General features: G+C 40.4%; 1 protein-coding gene across 3 annotated transcripts in view; it reads right to left on the reverse strand.

The window, feature by feature from the left end:
- Positions 1-628: 628 nt before the first annotated feature.
- The window catches only part of DIP2B (disco interacting protein 2 homolog B), a 68,341-nt gene continuing 44,806 nt past the window's right edge, over positions 629-24,163 (reverse strand). For all 3 annotated transcript variants that reach the window (XM_080570751.1, XM_080570750.1, XM_080570749.1), the window contains 28 exons: positions 22,763-22,886; positions 22,136-22,245; positions 21,300-21,402; positions 20,713-20,777; positions 20,351-20,444; positions 19,688-19,807; positions 18,755-18,869; positions 17,979-18,118; positions 17,621-17,757; positions 17,316-17,396; positions 16,694-16,821; positions 15,771-15,885; positions 14,619-14,820; positions 13,903-14,012; positions 13,681-13,761; positions 13,001-13,124; positions 11,851-11,972; positions 11,158-11,269; positions 10,386-10,495; positions 9,596-9,726; positions 8,844-9,012; positions 7,617-7,787; positions 7,058-7,119; positions 6,872-6,929; positions 6,219-6,293; positions 5,441-5,618; positions 5,133-5,256; positions 629-4,615 (listed from right to left, as the gene is read on the reverse strand). In XM_080570751.1, the coding sequence (XP_080426877.1) occupies positions 4,363-4,615; positions 5,133-5,256; positions 5,441-5,618; positions 6,219-6,293; positions 6,872-6,929; positions 7,058-7,119; positions 7,617-7,787; positions 8,844-9,012; positions 9,596-9,726; positions 10,386-10,495; positions 11,158-11,269; positions 11,851-11,972; positions 13,001-13,124; positions 13,681-13,761; positions 13,903-14,012; positions 14,619-14,820; positions 15,771-15,885; positions 16,694-16,821; positions 17,316-17,396; positions 17,621-17,757; positions 17,979-18,118; positions 18,755-18,869; positions 19,688-19,807; positions 20,351-20,444; positions 20,713-20,777; positions 21,300-21,402; positions 22,136-22,245; positions 22,763-22,886 (3,414 nt within the window). In that variant the 3' untranslated portion in view covers positions 629-4,362. The remainder of the gene's footprint in view (positions 4,616-5,132; positions 5,257-5,440; positions 5,619-6,218; positions 6,294-6,871; positions 6,930-7,057; positions 7,120-7,616; positions 7,788-8,843; positions 9,013-9,595; positions 9,727-10,385; positions 10,496-11,157; positions 11,270-11,850; positions 11,973-13,000; positions 13,125-13,680; positions 13,762-13,902; positions 14,013-14,618; positions 14,821-15,770; positions 15,886-16,693; positions 16,822-17,315; positions 17,397-17,620; positions 17,758-17,978; positions 18,119-18,754; positions 18,870-19,687; positions 19,808-20,350; positions 20,445-20,712; positions 20,778-21,299; positions 21,403-22,135; positions 22,246-22,762; positions 22,887-24,163) is intronic.

Raw genomic sequence — 24,163 nt, forward strand, 5'->3', positions numbered from 1 at the left:
GTACTAAACTATATCTTAATATCTATGAGTATTTAAAATAAGTCTTCATAAAAACTCCACGGTTAGTTTTTGACAGCAGAGACTATCAAATGTTAAAACTCAAATGCCACCAAAGTTTGTCTCATCAGCTCAATACAAAGCCTTACACAACTGCTTTAATCTTCCAGAGGACAGAGAACCTCAAATCTTGTTGGGATTTGCAGAGGGTTAAGAGACTATAAATCTCTCACTGAATCCAGTTCAAAATGAAACATACCAAACCTGAATCTTAACCTGAAATTAAATAAGGAATATTTAACACTACCGTAAAATATTAAATATAGGTAGGCCATGCTCAAAATTGCATCTAGTTCCTCCTCAAAGAGTGATCTCAGTTATAACTCCGATTTCAAAAGCTGTAACAGCCTCCTGCTGCAGGTACAAAAAACTCCACGTCCTGCCATGGAAGTGAAGTGCAGGGAGCTCAGCTCTTCACAGGCTCAGGTCTCGTACATTTCTATATACATTTGATGAGAGGTACTTGCAAAAATACTTATAAGTTCTCCCTTTCACCAGGATAAATACTAACCAATGTTTTGCTTCTTACAAAATCCTTCGGGGAAACAGCAGATAAAGAACTAAGCAAACAATCAGGCATCAATATTTATTAACACAAGACAAAGGAAACACAATCAATGCGTTAATGGAACACTGTCCAGCCAGATGTTAAATTTAAAAATGTATATCTAATCTAATTTTAAATAAATAAAAACTTTATACATAATTACATAATGCTGTAGTCTGAATTTGACAATGGTAAATAGGTTGACAGAAATTAAAGAAAATTGCATTTAGGGCTAAAATTTATCGTTTTTACAACCTCTTAAAGACAGTTAGTACGACACATCTTAATTACATTTATTTAAATCAGAAATGCAGTGCAAATGTTAACAAAACAGGACTTGAAATTACCTGTACCCACATACTTTGCTTAGGGAATATTCATAAACAGTAAGACATACAAAATATTTTAGTTCCAAGTGGTAAAAAAAAAAAATCCTAGATTAAGTTTCATTGCAGCTGTTAGCCTGGAATCTGATGGACAACGACAGGAAGTAATTTGTCCTCTGCAACTAGATAAGCTGCAAAGTCAAACGGGCATGGAGAATCTGCTTCTTGGGACTCAACACTTGGTTCAGCGGTTATGGAGAAGAGCCCAAGTCTGAACCTGAACATGCAACATCAGAACCTTCAGTCGCCCTGCCAATTTTGTGAAGTTAATATTTCATTTTTTTCTCATATGGAATGACACCAAGCAACCACTTTGAAGTGAAATGGTCACATCTCTTGACAGCCCTCCAAGACAACCAAATAATCATTTATCAGTTTGGAAGAACAAACTGACCCTGACCTCAAAGAGGCTAGCAATGAAAAATACTTAGCACTTAGTGCTGTACAGTTAGTTACCTCACAGGGATGTTGTAAGGATTAGATAATATCCTCATCTACAGATGAAGAAACTGAAGGAGTGAAATGACCTGTTGAAGGCCTTGTGGCAAGTCATTAGCAGAGCTGGAGTTAGAAATCAGGGTTTCCAGATTCGCAGCTCCATATTACTACTTCTCCAATACGCTGCTTTTCACTGCGCCAAACATAGACAAAAGCATTCAATGAAATCAAAACTGGCCAGCTTCTATGTGTCACTTACTGGCAATCAAACGTAGAATGTTGTCTCATTCTAAGGACAGGACTGTAAATTTAGTTCTCTAACAGAGAAATGTAATATACCAAAGCAAAGATTAACAGCATGAGTAAACTTGTGAGATGAAAACGCAAAGCGTAAGAAACTAGCAGATACCTAGCCATATAAAAAATGGGAGGAAATCAAGTGTGCCATTTAAAAATTCCATTTCAGAAAGTCAATCTGCCACATACTGGAAGTCTGATCAAATTAATACATCCACTTTTTATTTCTGAAAAAAATTGCAACTAAAAATAAAATACAATCTTAGAATTAAAAAAAAATCATTTTTGATGGACAAATGTGGTAATTGTTGAAAGAATTTAGATAAAGCTTTAATTTCAGTAACAAAAGTCAAGGCCATCTTTTTTTTTTTTTCCTGAAATGTGCAACAACGAAGTGAAGGCTGTACTGCAAGTCACTTTGCTGTGCAAGAAAAATTAAAAAGTGGTGCATAACAAAACAAGGAGATTCTCCCACTTTGCTGGCTGAAAATGAGTAACAACTTCAGTGCGTTTTGCACCCTAAATAAGTAGTTGCAGTACCAACTGTATTGATCACAGTTACACTTGTCACTTTCCTTACTTCGTGGCCAATTCATTAAAACTAAATATACAGAAAGCTTCATGTGCAGGTAGTTTAGGACACACATAATAAGAAACTAGACACCGATAACAGAAAACCTGTCACATCTATGCTGCAGCACAATACCACGACAATTTCATCTGTGATGTTGTCTTAATCACAGTGGCAGATAGGGAAAAAGAAATCATTCAAAAATATGCACCTGTAAAGTGAAGCCTTTGTAAAGAACTCAGCTTGAGACTTGCCATAATAACTTGCAGTTTCTAAATCTATTTCCCCACTGCATATTTTTCAAAAATATTCAGAACTTCCCATCTAAATTTTAACACTCCTGACCTCAGTCAGAGCTAACAGAATGCATCAGGAATTTTTCAAGTACAAAACTGGGATTTGCTTACAGATACACTGTGTTCTGCTCTGACAACTGCCACAGGATCTTCAGAGTTCATACTATAAACCTTTTAAAAACTGCCTACAAATTTTGAATGAGGTAATGTGGAGCATTTTAATAACAAGTTTATTTACACTGTATACCATATTTGACTCAAAAAAAACCCTGCTGCGCTATCTGGTATCAGCTCTCATTGCTTCCAAAGTCATATTTTCTTAACATCCATAGGAATTTAAAACATTATTAAGGATTACATGAAAGAAAGGTAATTCTGAGTCAAAACTTAAACACTGTCTCTCCATTAGCCCAGAGTGCAATCACTTACAGCAAAAGCCTGTTCCCACTACTCTAGGGCTTCTGCTTCTTTACAGTTACTAATCTGAAAACCAACGAAGTATTCTGAAGTTTGGAATATTCATTTTCATGAAGTTATTTAACGATGATTTACCAGAATTACTGTGTTTCATTTTTGTGCCTCCTCCTGTAAAAGAAAAATTGCATTCAGTCCAAAACCCAGAAATTCCTAATTGTTTCTAGGGAATGTTTTGAAGAACTCTGGGTTGTTGCCTCCCGGTTTACAGTAAAGCCTATCTGCAATGTTTCTTGCTATACCTAGAGGGAATTGAATGGAATAATGACTGAGTTGCACAGACAGTGAATTTAACTGTGTGTTGACCTATAGGATTGTTTTTTTTCCTTTAAACACGAGGTTTCAGAGGGTGGAGGCAGAGGCTGTAACTTTGCATCATTTCAGTTAAACATTTTGGACTTAGCACTGCGATTTCTGCCAGACTGCATGTTACTGTTTAAATATTTCAGCCTCACTTACAGAGATGTGCCTTCAAATCATAGGTTTCTACATGCTATGACACACTTCTGGCCAGCAATAAAAGACTACATACTGAAATAAGAAAACTTGTGTAAGATTTGTGTATCTCACATTAGTTGTCTAACCAAATGTAATTATGCTAAGGACCACAAAAGTTACCTGTCCTTAAAAATGTCTACCTTCAGCTGTCATCATTATCCAAGTTAATTTTCTATCTAAGTGAATTATGTATAATAATATTTACATATTTAAAATATAGGCTTCTTTTTTAATTCAAGAAATATCTATATGAATAAGTAACTCTTAGATTCCGTAAGTTATTGATTTGGTCATGGCACAATTTTAAATAAGTTGTGTGATCCCATGGAATGAATAGCTACAGTACAGATGCAAAGTACATTTTATATAGTAGGGAATTGCTGAACTCTGATGACCCTCCTCGTAATAGTTTATTATCTTAACTAAATAAACCCTCCCCTTAGAGAATCCTAAAACAGTATTAGATAAAAATACAAATATGTACAACGGATGAAAAAAGTAACACTACAGTAAAGGCCTTAGGAATTTTGCAGTTCACACGCTTGTCAACTTTGCATTTTCTAATAAAGCTAATATTTCAGTAAACTGTTACAAATGTTTTCCATTGTCTACCACATTTCCTTTTGTCCACTGGTAGTTAATGTGATCTTAATACCACAGGATGAGATGAAGGGAATATGGCAGCAATCTCAAACTTTATATCAAGTATTAGTAATTTTCACCAGCTTCATTTCTATAGCCACCCTTTGTCGTTTGGTGGTCCTGCAAAGTTTCTGAGCATCAATTCCCCCATACACGTTACATGTTATAAGCTACATATATGGGGTCTAACTGATCCGCTAGAAAACTGTCACGGAGATGCATTCGTTGTTTCTCTCCTCTGGAATTGATAGGAATAACTCCAGGATCAACTACCACCACCACTCCCACAATTAGATAATGTTCTTCCAGGACCACATTTGTAACTAGAGGGACTAAATCCAGGGCTTCTTGTTCACAGCCACACAGCTCCACAACAACCACAAGCAAGTTGGTCCATGTGAACACAGCACTGTAGTTAGAAAGAAAAAAAAAGAACAAAACCAGAAAATCCAGTTATTTTCACAATGATCCAAAGCTTATATATATTTTTTTATCCTTAGATGGAGTTTACCACCTGCTTCACATTGTATTTCAAAACAACCTAACTCCAAGACCCAGTCCCAACGTATGAAAGATCAATTCAAGCACATCTCAGTACTACCAGGTTTGACAAACGAACTAAACGCTGCCTTTCACTAACTCACGTACGAATGGTTCTTTAAACCACAAAGCAGGAAATAGTAATTTCTATTTTTAATTAAGGCTTGTGAGAAGAGATTCACAGAGTCAGCCCAATATTATTCTGATCCATGGAAGGGAAAAGAGATGGATATGAAGATCTCACAACTTGATGATAGTAACACAAAGTAAGTGTCTGTCTTTGCCTTCTGGCCACCCCACTCCACCCATTAAATCCTGCATCTTTGGATAAACATTGCTACATTCCATCTAGGTTAGGCTGAATTCATTTTTCACTGCTGTTTTACCATTCGGCAATGCTTCTGTGCGTTCGAGATACTGAAGTCTCAATATCAATTGGATGGTAACGCAATCCCCTCAGTTCCAGAGTTTCATCCAGTGCTCCAACAACATACAGTGCATCATGGCGCTCTAGAGAGGAGAAATGGGAAATGAAACGTATGCATACTATGAAAACAGAAAACAGCAGCCAGTAAATGGAATTTGGTTAAAACCGAGGGTCTCCTGTACCCCAACACATGGATCAGGACTCATTTGTTGCACTCCATGAAAGAAAACTCTCCACGTGAAAGACAAAGACTGATTTCTGCCATACCTCCACTGGCAGCTGTCAGCTCTGTCCGACGAACAAAACCAAGGTATCCAGTCCGCGCCCAAAGCGTCTGAGCGGCATCACCAAAGCTCAGACGAGTGTTGAAATGATCAGCTTGAAGGGTTTCATTGTCATAGATGGTATAGTAACCACTGGCTGTGTGTGGACTATTTACCCAAATCTGTATTAGAAGTGGAAAAACTGTCAGATCTACACACTACAACAACAGAGCATGTTTTGAGTATTTAACTAAAGCAGATAATAAACCGTAATGAGGAGGTTATAGTTAGGTATAAAGATATCTAAGATTTTCCAGGTCCAAAAATATTTTGCTTTTAGCTCAAACCCCCAAACATCCTATAGGATATCAAAAATGCACCTTGCAGATCCTCTCTCCTAATAACTGTAAGCTGAGGACTGAGTAATTTTTATAAATTACTGGATTTTTATAACATGTGAGTCCAACAATTGATGGCAATCCGTCAACACAGATTAAATATACTGGTGTGTGATCGAGATAAGGAAAGCAAAATGTAACTTAGATCCATTTGGAAGCCAGTAAGATTTAGAATTGAAGAAGCCTTCATTTCTGGCAGGTTTTCTTTTTCTTTAAACTTAACACTAAAATAACATCCCCTAAATCTGAATGCTCCAGCGATAACTCAACATAAAAAGGCCTACAAGTATTGCTACTCACCAGCAACTTACGTAGTTAAAGAGAGAGAATATAGATCAAGAAACAAACAGGAGAAGGTATCCAAAAAGTAAAATCTGTGCTTACCTCTCCAAGATGAGAATCTCCTAGAGGCCCTTTTGTCTCAGGATTAACAATGACTACTTTGACTCCAGGTAAAATCTAAAGGTCACAAAAAGGAATATGCAATCAGTATTAGAATCACCTTCACACATAACTACAATACAAAGGCTGTTCATTTACCTCCACAAAGGCATGATTTCACCCACGGAAATTACAAACACGTAAAAACACGCTAGGGCATGTACACTCCAGGTACTACAACAGAAGTATGTCACGTCTGCAGAGCCACACGGGAAATGCATTCTAGGCCTGCAGATGTTGCTAAACCTTGATTTTGAAGACTTCAGTGTTAAAAATTATTGCAAACATCTTCTGCTAATTCATTTAAAGAAGGGAGTAAGAGCTACAGTAAATCCCAAATGGAACCTGATTTCAAGGATACAGTGGACACTTTTGATATGATTCATTTACTGTAAACAAACAATCCTCCAAATAATTTCATGCTCGTTATAAGCCAAAATAACCTCCCGGAAGAGCAATGTAACCACCTCTTCTCATGCCATGGCACAAGACCACCTTTCCTAGCTACACATCAACATCATCATGAAGGGCATAAAAAGTGCTGCATGGTCAGCAGGTGCTGTGTGCCATGCCAGTAGGTAAAAACATGAAGTTACCTTCCCAGATTCTGAAAGCAGCAGGCTTTGGGGAGCTCCCCTTTCCACTAGACGTACTCTGAAATCAGAGAAAACATTGTCAGGAAAAGAAAAGAGCTGAAATCTACTGAGAGGCATGATAGCTAAGTACCATTACAACATTTTATGTAGATGAGTTATCGGTAAGTTTACTTAAACTTACTGTACCTGTCATGTCTCAAGGATTTCAGATCTACATACACTGTGGTGGGATCAGGCCCAGAGGTTCCCTAAAGAGTAAACATTAAAAAATTATATATATTTTATGCAACCTCTGCCTGAGCTCAAACATTCCAGGAACTTCACACTGACAGCAGAATTCATATCCGCTTTTCCCTACCTTTGCAGTTGCACTCAAGGAAACATGTCAGTAAACACAGCCTATTTCTCTCTATACTAAGCGTAACAACAGCGTGAGATGCATCTTGAGGGGGAAAACAGCCCAAGCACTTTCAGCTCTGGGCTCTGGGGCAACTAGAGTTACTGTTTACATGGAAATAAACAGTCCTCTAATGCCATGTTTCAGTAGTTTTGAGTATTTCTGATGCAGCTGAAAACAAAAGCTACTTAAATCTTGCGCTTGCTGTTCTCTACAAAGCAGACATGGGGCTATACTAAGACAGCACAGAAGCATGTGCAGATTAGGAAGTTTACCCATTCAGAATACAATGGAATCTGGAAATCTGATGCCAGTGACGATATATGCACTAGAAAGCACTTGCATTACCTGTAAACAGATAGCAACATTGACTCTTGATCCAAAGGTGGTGCTTACAGCACGAGATGACAGGCCAATGTCTTTGAAGAGTTTTGAGAAGGAATGAGTGAGAGAAACTCGTGGTCGTTCTTCTGCAACTACCACACACGTCCGGACACAGGACAGATTAATTCCTCGTGACTGGAAAAGAGTGCAGACACAAATGAGCGCACAGGACTGCATGTGTTAATTATCTCTGCCACACTGCACCGAGACCTAAGCCCTCATAAAAGTGGTATTTGCTTTTTATCCTTTAGATCCCAAAGAAATCACTCTAGAAATGCAAGGCAAACTCTGCTCGTGTTCATTTCCTCTCTTCAGCTCCTGTGTGTAGTTATAAAATGTGTCTGACTAGAGCCTAGAAATACTGCTACAACAAAATCATCATCAACACTGCTCCTTCTTCTGAGAGATAGTGTAGCATCATGTGCTTCTGCGGTGCCTTTCAGATAAGATTACATCTGTTATTCCTTATTTATATACATGGAAACCAAACCAAGTGAGACTGCAAAGTCATTTACTGAGGCTGCAGCGAGTCTTCAACAAATCTTAGACCAGAATCCATTATTGCTTCTAGACACAATCACGAGTGCACTGAACAGCGCTAGCCAGTTGTTCAGACCTGTGCATTATTCTGTTTGCCTGGTGACACTCCACAGGGTAAGCACCTTCAGGACTCTATGCAACCAACAGGACAAGACCAATCCTTAACCTTGTAAACGGAGTACACAAATTATTTCAGTAAACCCATGCAAAAAGCCACCTCAAGCCTTTTACATAGCTATTTTTTTTCCTTCCTCTCATCTCTCAAGAGAAAACACCTTTATTTAGCCAAGCATTTAACGTGTGTGCTTTACATCATGTGCCGGTCTGAGCCTTCACTGCAGACTGTTATATAACCAATTCCTCTGCATAGCATTTTGCTGCTGGCATCCTCTCCTTAGGGTTTGCCCAGCAGTCTCTGACACTTGCTGGCAATGTGCTACCTACACTGCAATACGTACACCTTACTCTATTTCAATCCTTTTAATTTCCTGAGGCTCCAAACGTTTCTTTTGCTGCTTTTGCTTTTTGAGCAAGCTGTAGACTGGGGACTTGTGCATCACGGTGCTGTTGTGTTTAACAACTGTATCGCTTTGCTTTACAACAACAGTTTAATTACTTTATGTAACATAACATTCCGGAAGCATTTCTTACCTTCAACATTTCAACTTGGTTTCCAAGTCCCTTTGTGCACAGTTCCATGACTGAATAGGAACAGAAAGTGTCCCTTATTTTATACTGGCTGACAGTAGATAACCAGAGAAAAAGATTGGATTCCAGCTCCATAGGAGGAATTAAAATTGACTGGTGTCCAGAATACACACTGTGAAGAACATCAAAGAAGAAAATATTTTTGTGCAGCATGTAGTTATCTTTAAATTAATATTTACTGTATTTTCATCTCACATTCCTGCTAGGTCCCACAGCCTGCTTTTGGTCCCTGATCAAAGGCAAATTGATAATAGCTACAATGCCCACATTCGGTAGCAACACTGAATTATAAATACAACTTATTTTACAAGAATAACAATTTATACACACAAGCGTGCACACACACTGACAGAGTGAAGGAAGAGAACTGGCTCAACCACACAGTTTACAGAAAGAAAATTCCCTTACTGCAACATATAATCAAGGAAGAAAGGCAAGAGAAACATTCTGGAGCCAGTAATATTCAGCAGCACAAATATGCATAATCAAGATAGGATAACAACTTGCTAATCTGCAGGAAAAGGGAACATATCATTGTCAGCTCACAGAGAAATTCTCCTCTTACTGTAAATTAGTCATTCTGGTAATGTCAACATATCTGTCTGTAATTACACCAGCTAGAGACGGGGACTGTCATTTCCCACTTAAAACCAGCCAAGAGTTAATCTTCACCCTTTTCCACTCAAAGGTCATACCTGCAAAGGCACCAGAGCACAAAACCTAGTCCACAATAGGGGTCGAGACAAATTGCAATCTGCCGCGAGGAGTAGAGCTCGCACTGAAGCTTGATTGCCCTGCAAAGGCCGCTCACTGCTGCATGGGACATCTACAACAGCAAAGACAGAGAAACGGTGCTGAAATTCCAGAACATCAAAACAGGACTTCATCAAGACAGGCAGAGAATAATCATGAGAGGTTTGCCTTGATAGCACTTCTCAATAACTGTATTTCTTCTTACCTCCCATAGCAGATGCAGAGCACTGCAAAACCCTCTGAGCCACAGTAAACCAGAAACAGCGATACCAACAGCTATTGCTTAAAAGCTTTAGGTATCTCAGACCCCAAATAGAGATGATCATTAATGCCAGTCTAAGGCTTTCTTTTTGTTTTAGTTTCATCATATCTTCTCTATCAACTGCATTCTTATTTTGCTTTTGGTGCAGCAGCGGGAAAGCCAAAGTTCACTGCTCTGCTACTCACATCCCTCACTGCTCTCCTAACAGGCTACTCTCCAGCAGGAGGCAGTAGCAGAATTCCTGATGCTCCCTGTAGAGACCTGTCTTCCTGCACAGCAGAACTAATTCTTCAGCCTGCAGTCATACTGCATTCTGTGCAGCAAATCCATAGGTTATTGGAAGAAAAGCAGGGTCTTTATTTAATCTACAAAAGCCAGTTTTGGTGGAGGTATACAGGAGAGGTGGTTCGGATTATCAGCCAAAGGCAGGACTCCAAAAAAAAACATCTTCTAAAACCATTTTACTGTACCTTTACTCCTGTAAGCATGCCTGTTGTGGAAACACTAAAATCTAGATATGCTAACATTTCAGACGTAGGTGGTTTGTAGATCTGAGACAGCCGCTTCCTGGGCAAGTCATCTGTACAAGAAAGGAACAAACAGATTTGAATTTTTAAATACTCAACTGGTATTTGAAAGGAGAACAACTTTCAAATAGGCTGAGGTGGACCACAAAGCTTTCAATTAATTCTCTTTCCAAAAGAGACAGACTAGTATACGAGAAGACTTTTGCCAAAGTTCTCATGTAGAAAGTTATTCCTTCTCAGAAAAAGGGAGAAGAGACCAACCAACTCTTCTGTGTGTAAACCAAAAATGTTAAATACATGTTTTTACTTTTATTTTCTTAATCTCCAAGGCCAAAGGATGGAGCATGACTACATAATAAGAGACACAATTAATGCAAAAACATACCCTGCTTATTATGTTATCTGAGTTGCTCGCTCTCCAGTGCCAGACAAGGAGACAAGGTAAGTTGACCATGACATGAGAAGCTGTCATAAGGGAATTACTGTTGTCTGCAACGTGATTTTTCAATAAAATTGTGTTCCATTTATATCTCAACAAATGCAGAAGAGAGATGAGCAAACAAGGTCAGACCTGGCTTATATCTTGGACAGTTTCTAGGTATTCAAACAAAATTGTATGAGCCATCTGGTTAACATCTAAAGTGAGGGGGCAGTGTCTCGCTTTGGTATTCCCTATACAGAACTTGAAAAAGTCTTTTAAGTCCACGGACCACACCTGTGTCGATGATGGTTGGCCAGGTTTTCACATCTACAGCAGCAGCTGCCTCTCTGGATTTCAGTAGTCTCATTAAGGTCTGCGTTGTGAGAATACAGGCAGCTTTGCTGACCTAAAAAGATAAACATTTGCTAAAAAACAAGACAAAAAGCACATCCCGCAGACACTGTCATTGCAAGATTTGATATTCAGAGAATATATTTTACCATCTGTAGCTAGTTTCCCCAAGCAGACTTGCATTAATTTTCAACACTTCCTTCACTAAAACCCCAAATGCAGATTAAAATGCAAATAAGCATGGCAGGACCTTTAGCCCAGGTAAAACATTACACAGCCTAAATCTAGCTTCCTCCCCATGGTTACAATGCAGAGACATCCTTTCCTGGTTACCAAACTTGTAAAGTAACTAATAGCAGGATGAGCATCAATATGCAATTTGAGGTAACATCACATGTTAGTATCCCTCAGAAACCAACTGTTTCAAGGCAATTCACGTTGCCACATAAAAAGGAGAGGCGGTTTTCACTTGCATCTTATGAATTAAATCACTGTCCCTCAGGTATAAGACGTGCTTCAGTCACTGCTGTCACTTAAACAGCACGGGAGTTTGGACAGCTGTGTTACCCATTCAGATCTGAGAGGCTGAAACAAGAGAGCTCCAGCCCCGCTCTCAGCGACGGCCCCATTACTCACTTCCACGATCATTCGCACAGTGGGCAGAGTAGCAGTGAGGCTCTGAGCATGAGGTGGTCTCACAGTCACGGGGATGCAGCCAGCATACAAACAGCCATAGAACGCGGTGATGAGCTCAATGCCTGCAAGGACACGATAGGCTGTAGCGTACAGCGCTGGTGGATGGACACCAGCCTTTCCCCAAATACTTGTTCTCTGAGCATCAGTTAAAATTTTCATTAGAAAAAGGAACACGGGCTAGTCACTCCCACGGCACAGATGTGCAACATAAGCAGTCCAAACACTGAGGCCAGCGTGACAAGGAAGCTAAGAAGCTTGGGATAAGGGGCTGGGAAAGCAGAGAAGACTGCAAAAAATATTCATCTTTCAAGAAAAGAATGTCCCAGCTGTTAAATGACTCAAAAGTCATGACAAAACACAATTCTCTGGCAGTGGAAGTACACACACCAAAGAGCACCTCTCGGTAGCAGTGAGCATCTTACACACGCCAAGTGAGAAAGCTGTGTGCTGCTGGCCACAGCAGACTGCACTGCCCCCTGCTCCCAGCCTCCTGCTGTAGAAGAGGCACCTAACAGTCTCAGAGGAAGCACCCATTTTCCACACGGCTGAAGGCGATGGCACCACTCTGTACCAGAAGCAAACTACATGCTTTCCCTGAATGAAGAGCTGCCGACTGGCGTGACTTCAGGCAAACGAGACCTGAACAGTCCAGGAGCCGAGGAGTCTCTGGTAGGGTGACTAATTAATCCATTTCTCCAGCACACGCAGCGTGGTCACACGTTTCTAATGACCTTGAAGTGAGCAGATCATACCAGAGGTTCTTTGAGAACCACAAAAGTTTTTAAAGCTTTTGTTCTAAACATCAGGAGACAGCAAGATGCCTAGAGCTCACAGCATCTCTCCAGGAGTCAGAAGGTACAAATCAGCTCTTCCAAAACTCTAGAGAATCGAAGTTTGAGTCCTGATACTGCAACTGAAAGACATTAGGACAGCTCTCTGTGGAGTCAAAACTAGATCAGCAAGTTATGTAGTCCCTAAGGTATTGCTGCTTCAACGACCTCTCCGATATTTCCAGATCTCAGTGAGATTTCAAAGAAACACCACGTTGCATTTCCACAGTGGGATGCAGTTCTTATTAAAACTTGCTTACCAGGAGGATAAAGAAGCACCACATTGTCTCCTGCATTGAGATGTCCTTTGTCACACAGAACTGATGCAATTCTCTCAGCCTTTTTGTGCAACTGAAGGCAGGTGGCTGTGCACACAGTGGTTCCCTTGAAAGGAGACAAAAATGTTCTAAACAAGGCCTGGCACAACGTGGCAGTAAACCAGTTGCTGGAACCAAAGAAAGAAAACAAACAAAAACAAAAGAACAACCCAACAACCTTGCTTACTACCCTCAGTCTATAGCTACTAGTTATCGATACCTATACACTGCTGCCATTCATCGAGCTCTTTATCCACTACGATATCAAAAAGATAGAAACAGAGTTAGATCTGCTCTAGGAAATTCTACCTTCCAGGGAGTCAGTTCAGGTCTTCTTGCACCAGAACCTTGCCAGAATATACTCAACAGGGATACACCATTAAATCATACAGGAACCAGTGAGACCTACAAACACGTTCAGTTTTAAAATGAAGCATTGAACCATTATGGTCATTAAGATGACAATGGCCTACAGGTTCGAAGGTGCAAATTTTAAGTTACAAATCCTAGGGCAATATCTGATGAGGCTAAGTAGAGGACACCGCAGTGTGCAAAAATCTTAAACACAGTCTCAAATTTGGGCTGAATAGCATGCTGTGGACCTTCAAAAAAATTGACCGTACCTTGGCATTTAATAGAAGGAAGAGCGGGTGGTCAGGAGTTGCTTGAGCTCTCCACTGTAATACCTCTGTCAGGAACTGGTGCTGAAACAAAGAGGTGGTAATTAAACACCAGTGCTTCTATTTCACAGGCACTACTTAAGTCTGCTTCACATTGCTGCTTTGTGGTCAGCTGTAGGGCAAACTCTTTTTCCCATCCTTTAGTTGCAACAAATACCGATTTACCTTTTTAACTAAATCATTGTCTTCTAACTGACCAAGATCTCTCCCAGAGGCTTGAGCAATACGCTTCCCAGCGACCAGGTTCCCCACCATCACGGAGGCAGGGCCAACACCTGTTGGTAAAGAACAGCCACACAGAATCAGAACACAGGAACACACCCACATGCTATCAACAGTGCCTTTCCAAATTATCTGCAGCAGGGTAATGTTTAAAACAAGCAAAAGCTGACAGGATGGGAGGCCTCACAGTGACTCATGTATGACCAAAAGGTAAGTCACTCTGTTATGAGGCAGACTGAGTTTCTTCGACCCCAAAAAAGGAATTAACACAAAAGAAAAAGTGCTGCTTTGTAGAGGAGGCTCTAGGTCTGGGATGTACTGCCAGACTCAGGACTTCTAATGCAAATGATAAGGAGCTGGCCTAGAACTGCGATCTGTTGAAGAGCAAAAGGTACAAAGATTTTCTGCAGGCTCTCACTGCTCCTGGGCACAGATGAGAAGAGAGGTAATGAAACCTCACCAATACAGTTCAGAAGGCATTGCTAGTCTCCTCTTCATCAGCAGAGACAACCCCAATGTTCCCAGAGGCAGGAATCACAATTCCTGACTGACACTAAGAGAAGCATCAAGCCTGCCCTAGCCATAGATCACAACACAAAAACAGCCTACCAGGTCTGAGGTGGCAGACTTCAGTTTACTAATGTTAAACAAAATGTTACCTGGTTGTTTCTGCCTGGGTTTTGGCAAATTCGTCACACACGTGTGCGGGCACATGAGGATGTTGCACGGATGCAGAGAGCCCTCCAGAAAGTGCTGTTTAGTTTGCGAGATATGGATCCCTCCCAATGGAGTTTTTGGCAATGTATTAGCTGGCACAAGAGCAAGGCAATATACACCCACTTGGTGAATGCTGTCAATCGCCTAGAGAAAGGAAAGATGGTCATCACTTGAATTGTTGGTATTACTGGAAACAGTCTAGCGTTACTGGCTTCGCTGACATACCACAAGACAAATGCGTACACTGTAAAGTACTGAAGGAGCGAGACAGTCACTGTCATTCCATCTGCCCTGTGTAACACTAGCAAGCCCTATGGTAAGAGTTAGGTGCTTGTTAGCATCTCTTCCCTTATAACCCATTCCGTATACAAGAAATCCATTTTTAAATCTTTCATGACTAAACTCTCAAAATATACACAGTTGCTTGATGAATCATATGATTTTCATCTTAGGATTTTATCCATCTGTCTCCTCTGTGCCATCACTCTGTTCCTTTTTGTCCGCCTCGCCTCAGCATTCAGGCAACTAATACATTATTCACATCACCAGGTACTTCCCTGACTTCTCTCCCCAGTTTGCATACTTCACAGCATACATGAATGCAGCTCTCAAAGTAAGCGTTTGCAACTTATTCTACTTTCTTAGGACTATGCTTGTTCAGCTGTTTTAACTGTTCTCTGCTCACCATCTCCCTGCTGAAAACACATCTCAAAGATAAGGGCAACTTTAAAGCATAACTTTGAACACCAGCACAATGTAATTCTAGAAGCAGAATTCCTACATTTGAGCACTGGATCTGATTTGCAGTGTCGAGAGGCAATTATGTTTCTCTACACAGTCACCTTGCTAGCATAATGCCAATCACTTTGTCAGAGCTTACGCTATTCTGTGTTGCAGACGCTTTCCCAGGACCTTCAGGACATAACAGAACAGCTTGTACACAGCAGATGTACCCAGCCTGCAACCTTGTAAAAATACCTTGTGCCAAGAGGGATCATGAGCCTATGCTCTTTCCATCTGTAGCATGCTGGTGGCCTCTGATCTGCCCACACGCTGCACAAACTCACCTCATCCACCTGTATAACTGGGCTTACCTGCAGCACTCGACTCATCCACTGAAAACTGTCCTCTTCGGATGCATCTGGCCTCTGCTCTGCAACCACCACAATCCTCTCATCATAGAAGACAGAGACTGAGAATACAGCAATCCTAGGGACAATGGGAGAGCCGTATTGGCAGGAATGTCAAATTTGCTCCTTGGTATAGGCAACCAGAGAAATAGATTAAAGACAAAGCTCATAAAAAAACAACCAACCAACAACAAAAAACCACCACAGCCATGGGGCAAATACAGAGAAAAAACGTAAGACAGTTAAACTGAGTCAAAACGGAAATACTTTGTGGAATAAAGGAGTAATTCCACCTTCTGATGAAATTCCTACATAGCAAAGGCCCCTGTCCTCTCATCCTGCTATTACATTCCTGTTCCAACCCTGTAGTAAATCACCAATGCAAAAAAAGCTTTAACATTTTCTATGTGATGTAGGAGGCTTAAAACCTTCTGTCAAGTCTTAGAGATATGAGCTCTAAATCTTCTCAATGATCTAGAAAGTTATACCCACAACTGGTAAATAAAATTAAGGACCTTTGAAAATTAATGACACTCACCCTTGCTGCAGAGCATCAGCCAGTAGCCAGCTACTACAGAGACTTAAAACTAAATACTACAGAGACAGAGAAATAAACTTTGCAGTGTCTCTGTGGCTGACTTATCTTGTTACTCAATTCCTTCCCCTAAATTACACAGGCTTGAAGAAAAGCCAGACAGAATACTGGGGAAAACAGACCTGTGTTAGGCAGGATCAGGCCAACTTTTGTCTAAACCAAAAACACGAATTCAACTGACCTAAGCAAACAAACCAGTTACTGAAGAGAAACTGGAGATCACAGTAAAGATCACATTTCACTATATTACATGCAGAAGCTTACGGGAAGAGGCAAGGTTTATTTTGCTAACCTTCCTCTGTAAACTGTTTTTATCGACTCTACGGCCAATCCAGTTGCGACAATGTCATCAGCGTTGTGTCTGCGCCCACTAACCGTCAGCAATCCATCCATTTTTCCAACCACAAACACCAAGCTGCCCTGAAAGATAAAAGGGTATCAGTCAGTAACGTATATAAAGCAGGTATTCAAATGTCTTTGATGATTTGCATATTTTATAACTATTACTCGGATCTAGATACTGAAATTATAGGCAACAGAATTTATATAAAATATTTTCTCTTTCAATTACACCATTTATAACTAAACCAGGAGAAGCATTCAAGCAACTCACTGAGACAAGACATTCCAGCACGTGAAGCAGAACCACCATACAAAAGATCCTTACATTTGGTTTTGAAAGAACTAGCGACCTAAAAATGTAAGGAGCAATACAATAAGGCACTGTAATGACAACGTGCCCGGAAAGGAAGGGTTCTTACTGGCTCAAACACATTCTCTCTCAACTGCCTTGTCATGCACAGCTAGCAACCACATACACGTACTTCTGCACCCAAATGATTGTCTTTTAACAGTTCTAGGCTATTAGCACAAATAAAACACAGCAGGGCAAGCTAAAAAGCTGTGTTACGTACAGGTCCAACAAAGCCCAGCAAGCCGGAACGGACAAATGGCACATCACCCACTGGAGAGCCAGCTGAGTTCACAGGGATAACCTGCAACAGAAGGGAGGACATTGGAGGCAAAGTGGATTTGCCTGAGGGTAGAAAGACATCCCCCTCAACAATTCTGCACTGAAAACGTCTAACTGTAACAGGGTTTTCAGGGGCTCTCTTTAAAAAACAACATTAACAGTTCAGTTACAAAAACAAGAGATCATAAAAGACTGTTGGTTCTACACAGGAAACCAGGAAAGAAACATGCATTTTACTATACATACCTCAAATGTATTCTTTGTCAGCCCTGCCAGCCCGAAATACATCATTCCTCCTGCTCTGGAGCTAACACAGATTTCACCAATCTCATCTGTTTTACACAGCTGAGGTGGTCCATCAGGTTTCACTATGCACATCATTCCTAGGACAAATTATATATTGTTTAGAAAAAAAGGCCCCAAGGTTTTTGGCTTATCTAGGAATTAACATATTTAACCACAACAAATGCAACATGCCATGGGGACTCCTGCAGCGCTGAGGCTGAATATGGGAGAGAATACCAACTGCATCTTTTTCTAAAATCTTCCAGTGCTCTAGAGCATTAGCAAAAAGATCTTACAGGGGACTCCTGCATATTCTTACCTCCTGGCATCACGTGGCCAACATCCTGAACAGTGAGAGCAGAGTTTTTATCTTCAGTGTTGACACGAATCACACCAAAGCTCAGCCCATTCATGGACAGTATGGCTCTTCCAGGCAAAGGTGCTCCAGGGACCCCAGGCCTTTGAAGGACACACAAATCAAAATGCCAAATCAGACATACAAGCTATTATCAGACTCTGATGAAGATATCAAAGCACAGAAAAATGCCTACTTCAGTGTCTTTTCTCTACATAACAGATTTAAAACTGTAAGACGGCAGCAGAGATTGTCCCCAGAAGAGCCACAACAATCAATAAGAAATCTTATTCTTGTGCATCTGAATCACAATTCTTCTGCCAGGTCTTTAGCTTAACCTGTGTTAAACACCAGCTCCCAGGCCAGATGATTTTAGTGCTATATATTTAGAGGTGGCTGCAATATACAGAAAAACTACGAAAATTACAGTCTGAAGTGACATTAAATTCAATCTCTGATTCAAAAATACCACACTAGCTGTGTAAACCAAGAGCAGAAAAAAGCAGTGCACACTTCTTAAAAGTGCAGTTGAGCTATCGTCCATCTTAGAGGGAAAAAAGCACTTACATGCTAGGAGAAATGTTTAACGGCCTAGCTACTTGAACACCCTGAGCACACACAGTAAATGTCAGTGGAGCTTATTGCATGCTGAAGTCAACTACGACCAACAGATGTGTGCACAAACCTTAGCCAGGATCACTTAATCTAGCAAACAGACTGCAATGCTCTATGCCCATTACCTCCGTATTGCAATAGTCATTGCTTCTGGAGATGTGGCACATGGACAAATTGCCTCTGGTTTAAGCCCATGGCTCTGAAACAAGCTCAGGAAGGCATCACATGAAGAAACAGACCCTGGAAAGAAAGAAAATATGCAACTACGACTTTACATAATTAAATTTTAAAATCTGTCTCTAAAATAACCTAGAAATAAGACCATTATATTTGCAGAGTATATATATACACCGTATCCCTTCTAAAAACTCCATGTAGCATCTTCCAAGGTATCAGCCACAAAGGAGTGCCTACTGAACGTGACTTGGGAAAAGGCATACTCTTCCTTGAACAAGTCTGCTTTTCTCCTCCAGCTTGCTCTGGAGTTGTTGGAGTTGTTACACACTCATGGTACAACAAAATTAAAATCTTTTCCAAACCTGCAACAATTCATATGCAACAAGACATATGTAGGGTCTGTTTCCACGCAGTGGGCATAATCAAAACAGGTCTAATGGTATTCCACGCATCCCTTCCAGTTGGTACCATCTAGATGAACGTTCTTTATGTCTCTTCGCTATCAGCATTCCTTACAGATCTTTCAGGGTATTTTTTCCCCTCCAATTTTCTTCTCAAAAGCCTTTACCTTATCCCCAGTAAGCAATTTAAAACCAATCTCACTGTGTCTAGCAGAATTCTGTTTTACGCATAAGAGCTCTTCCCATTCAACTCTCCTGCTTCTGCCTTTGCAGTACCTTTCACAACTCGTACTCAAAGGATGAAAGCACAGAAAACCCATTGCCCTGGCACTCAAGTACCACAATCCACAGTTCTGTGTTACTAGGCAGCTGCCCTAACTTTGATCTTCTTGGAATTAACTACAAGAGTTCAATTTGAGCATATGGTAACAACTCTCTGAGAAACCTCTCTTGTGGGAACAGCAGAATGTGCATACTCACAGGGATTTGCACCATCAGTTACAATCAGCATCCGTAGAGAACTCAAACTGACATCTCTTTGGTCTCGATGGGCCATCATGGCCCAGTGCAAGTCTCGACACTTGACTAAAGCAACTTTTGCTGCAATCCAACACAAAAATAGATATCAGAATAAATAAAAGCTTTCCATGAGTCATTTTTATGTGAATATACACTCACATACTCCATATAAGAATACTCTAAAGCAAGCAAGCCGCATTTGAGCCTGCAGTAACAGCAAACCCCACTAGACAACAGCATTTGCTGTTGTATGCAGGACATTTTCCCCATCACCTCAGCCAGGGTCTACAGCTATTGTAGCCTCTCCTCCAAGACACATGAATCATTACCATCATCTGAATGTCCTCGCCAAGGACTTGGGATCTTTCTGTGCTCAGCTATTTTTTTGATCTCATAAAAGGCACTGACTTCAAGAACACAGGTTGTGAGGTCTCCAAGTTCTCTGCAGTTTGCTGATGTTCATGTGGCATTAGGACTTTGTGCATATTTAGAAATAAATTAGCGCTTTGGCCCATTTGTCACTGAAGAGCACGAAGATAGGCTCTAAAGCATTTTAGATTTTAATGCCCTTCACTTGTTTATCCTGAAATCTTCAAGCTTAAGTTGTGGAACATGCACAGTTACCTTTGTGGGTATGAACCCTCTGCACCCATGACAGTGGACAGGTTTTCATCACAGAATAGGGCACACTGATAGTATGCAATTTGTTCATTACATTCTGAAAAACAGGAAAAGGATTTTTAGCAAAGGGCTAACAAAACGTATTAAGAGGCAGAAGCAGGAGTCACCCTCAGCCCCCATAAAGCCCTCCCCCCCACCTTAAATCCACATACATTTACTGAGGATGCTTCTACACTTCCCACCAGATCTACAGTTCTCTGGTATGGCTGACTTAGTAGGTAATGGTCCTTAAACCATCTCCTCAACATGCTGCAATTACGAAGAGTTATGAAATGCTTCAGAAAGCCTTCACGGGCTCAACTCACCGTTAGAATGCCATGCCACAACCCTGCATCCTTCTTAAAATCCAAAACATTCACTATTGTTTCACCTGGAAAAATAAAATTGCAGTTTTGAAGCAAAATGTCCTTGGATGATTGTGACCATTATTTATGGTCAAATCTGTACACATTTGTATCTGTCATTTTATTGTCAGATCTGTTCCAAGAGGTACACAAGTAGCAAGCAAGTACAGAGCCTTGTTCATCTGATTATACATTTCGCTAGTCAGAGTTCCTTGTTATGCAAAATAAGGCAACCAAACATCAGTTGAAGAGAGGGAACACATCCCAGAAAGTTGCAGGAAATTTACATTCCAGCATGTAATGTACATCAATAGAACAGAAAGGGTCTTAACCTCATTATGCGTGAGCAGTAGCAGGGGAAGAGTGTAGAGAACATCATTCAAACACTGACTCCCAGAAGCAGTGGAAATCAAAGTGATGGCTTTCAAAAGACATACTCTGCATTTTAAAGTACTATGACATACAGCTCTAAAAATAAAGTTGCACTCAATAGATACACAGGTTAGCTTTTTTTTCTTCATTTCTTTGTTGCTTATGACATCACCTACCTTCAGAATAGTTGCAAGCCTGAGACAAAGCTTGACAGTGAGATAGCATTGCGATGCGAGACACTGTAACACCCATAACACTGCCCTCTTTGCTAGTCTTGTACTACAGAAGAGAAAGAAAGTCATGGTGTGAATCTGGATCCCAAATATGAAGAAAATTAAAATACAGAGTCCATCTTAAACAAAATTTTGTTCCTCTAAAGCTGCTGAGAGAGACTCAAAAAAAGTCCTTGCTTGTAGAAAAGTATCAGCAAGGTTGACTATGGAAAAGATAGTCGTTCAGGTATCAAATGTGTTCAGAGTAATCCCAGAGATGAAGATAGTAATTTAATGTATTTGTGCTTATTTCGTTATTACTACTTCTCAGAACATCTCCTTCTCTTCCCGTAAGTAAATTGGAAAGCCAATTGGTAATTTTAGAATAGCCTAATTACTGTTACTACTTAAACCACTGCAATTCCTAGAAGCTGCCTTATTGGGATGTACAAACAAAAATAAGCTCTGCTAGGAAGGACAGAAAATTCCAAGTGCTGTTGGCTTAAGCAGTTGCAGAAATCTGTGTTATCAAATACACTATCTCAGCTAGCCCAGTTGTCTCCACTACTAGCTCTCTGGAACAAGAGCAGTGTTCTCCTATTCATTTTAAGCAGTGCTCAAAGGCCACAAAAATACAACTAAAATAAGCTTCACAGCAGGTTGTACACAGTGAAGGACTTGTTTCAGTGGCTAAAAACTGAGAAGTTTAAGGTACTGAGGTGACGGTGTTCGCTCTCTGATGATTAGAACATTAAATTCAGCTCACAGGAACTACTTCCTATTCCCCACTCACTACTTACCTCAATATATGCTGGCTCAGTTCCTGCAGCTGAGATGTTGGGCTGCCAGTCCTTAGGAGATTTGGAGAGGTATTTTGAATCTGTCACAACCCATTTGAGTCTAGGCCAACCTAGAGCCAAAATTAAAGTGGAACATTAATATCAGTTTATTTAGTGACGGATTTATATTCTGCAAGAATACACAAAAGCCCCCCCAACATTTATCCAACTTCAGTTATGCAAGCACAATAGCAATCCAACCCAAGCTGCTAGCCAGAAGGCATTTCTCATCAGGGAGTTCAGTGGGCAACAAGGCACTTCCTCTACGCAGGAAAGATCCCTGCAGTATTTCTAAATATAGCTTGCTGTATCATTAACAAAACTGCTTCTGAACCTGCCAAATGCCACTGAAGGGATCTGAGGACAACCCTGGCTCCTGAGGTGGATTCATCACGACTTCCAGAACAACAGAGTAGTTCTGCCAGATACGTAGATCAATCTATACCATATGCATAAAGCCCACAACAGTAAGCGACGCTATCGGAACAGTTGTTCACTTTGCCTCTCCAAAATGCATTCAGACTTGTGACAACTACTTTCAGACAGTTCAGTTGGTACAATCAAAAATGAGCATATAAGCGAACTAACCTTTAAACTGCACAATTTCTCCATTTTGTGTTTTTGGAAGCCCTTTCAGACAAACTTCAGTGGTGAGGGCCAAAGCGATCCCACAGCTTCCCAGTAGAAAACCAATCTGCTGACCACCAGCATCCTGAGGAAAGAGGCATGGAGAAGAGAGGGAAGAGTCATTCCTGTTTAAGGATACCATAAGTCAACTTTCCCCTTACCAAATTCCAAGGCTTGGTAATGCTCTAGTAACTGGATGGTAACATTATGGATCACACCGAGAGGAGATGGAAACAACCCATGCTCGCAAGCACTCTTTCCTTTGGTTTGTCTTTTTCCTCCCACATCCAATGTCTGGAAATGGTTTGAAACTCTGAAAACCACTGTCTGGCAGGGAGGAATGCAACCACTTCTACGTTTATGTAATAGCACATTTTGGAAGATGATATATCCAGCACAAAGTCATGCTGGGTGAAAACGGAGACATACCTATAAGCCAGTAAAAGTCCACAGGAAAACAGTAAGTCATCACAGAAATGCAGAAGGGATACTTAATCTTCTGCATACCAAGTCTGCTCTTTTCAATTTGTTTTGAAGTTCAGAAATGAAAAGATTACGTAACTGGGGATAGACTGCACAAAAAATACCCAAAACAAATATAGCATTGGCAAAACTAAGATGCATTGCATAGGAAATCCACAGAAAAGGAGTGCTCATGCCCAGCGTATAGGCATTGAGTGTACACCATTTATTTTCATTAACGGAAGGCCAGATGCTTTAAAGAGAAATCATGAGGCCAAAAAAAAATCAAAATGTATAATTACACTGAAATAACAAGGCTTCTGTTTCCCCAGTAACTAATTTCTATTGCACAATGATAAAAACACTGAAATGAGGTAGCTCACTAAGAAACCTGATTGGACAAATGCTAAGAAAAGCTTTAATTTTATATTTGGTTGCTATAGCAATTGTCATGTTGAAGATAAATGAAAGCAAAGCTCTGTGATTCCCATAGTATTACCAAACTAGCTTACCATTTCATTACCACCTCTCTTGCCATATGCTTGCCATTATCCTGTTGCTTTTGTTAACTCTTATGAAATTCTTTAGTTTAGAAAAACTTTAGACTTCAAAAAAAAAAACTTTAGACAGTTTTTGACACAGCAATAATATGGCAGGCAGTATTGCAAAAATTCTGGTAAGGGTAAAGAAAATGATTTGTTGAGAATTTACGAAAGGTGCCAGGAAGTCTTCGGAAATACTTAGTACCTTCAGCTTCCAGCAAAATCAGACACTAAGCATGGTTGGAAATGAGCCCCCTTCACATGAAGCAGAAGGCAGATTTGCAGTATTATCTGTACCATACAAATTATTTGCAATAATAATAGTCAATACTACTGTAGTCAAAACTACAGCATTTAG

This window comes from Anser brachyrhynchus (assembly GCF_964034855.1).
Source record: "Anser brachyrhynchus genome assembly, chromosome: 29".
NCBI classification, from domain to species: Eukaryota; Metazoa; Chordata; class Aves; order Anseriformes; family Anatidae; genus Anser; species Anser brachyrhynchus.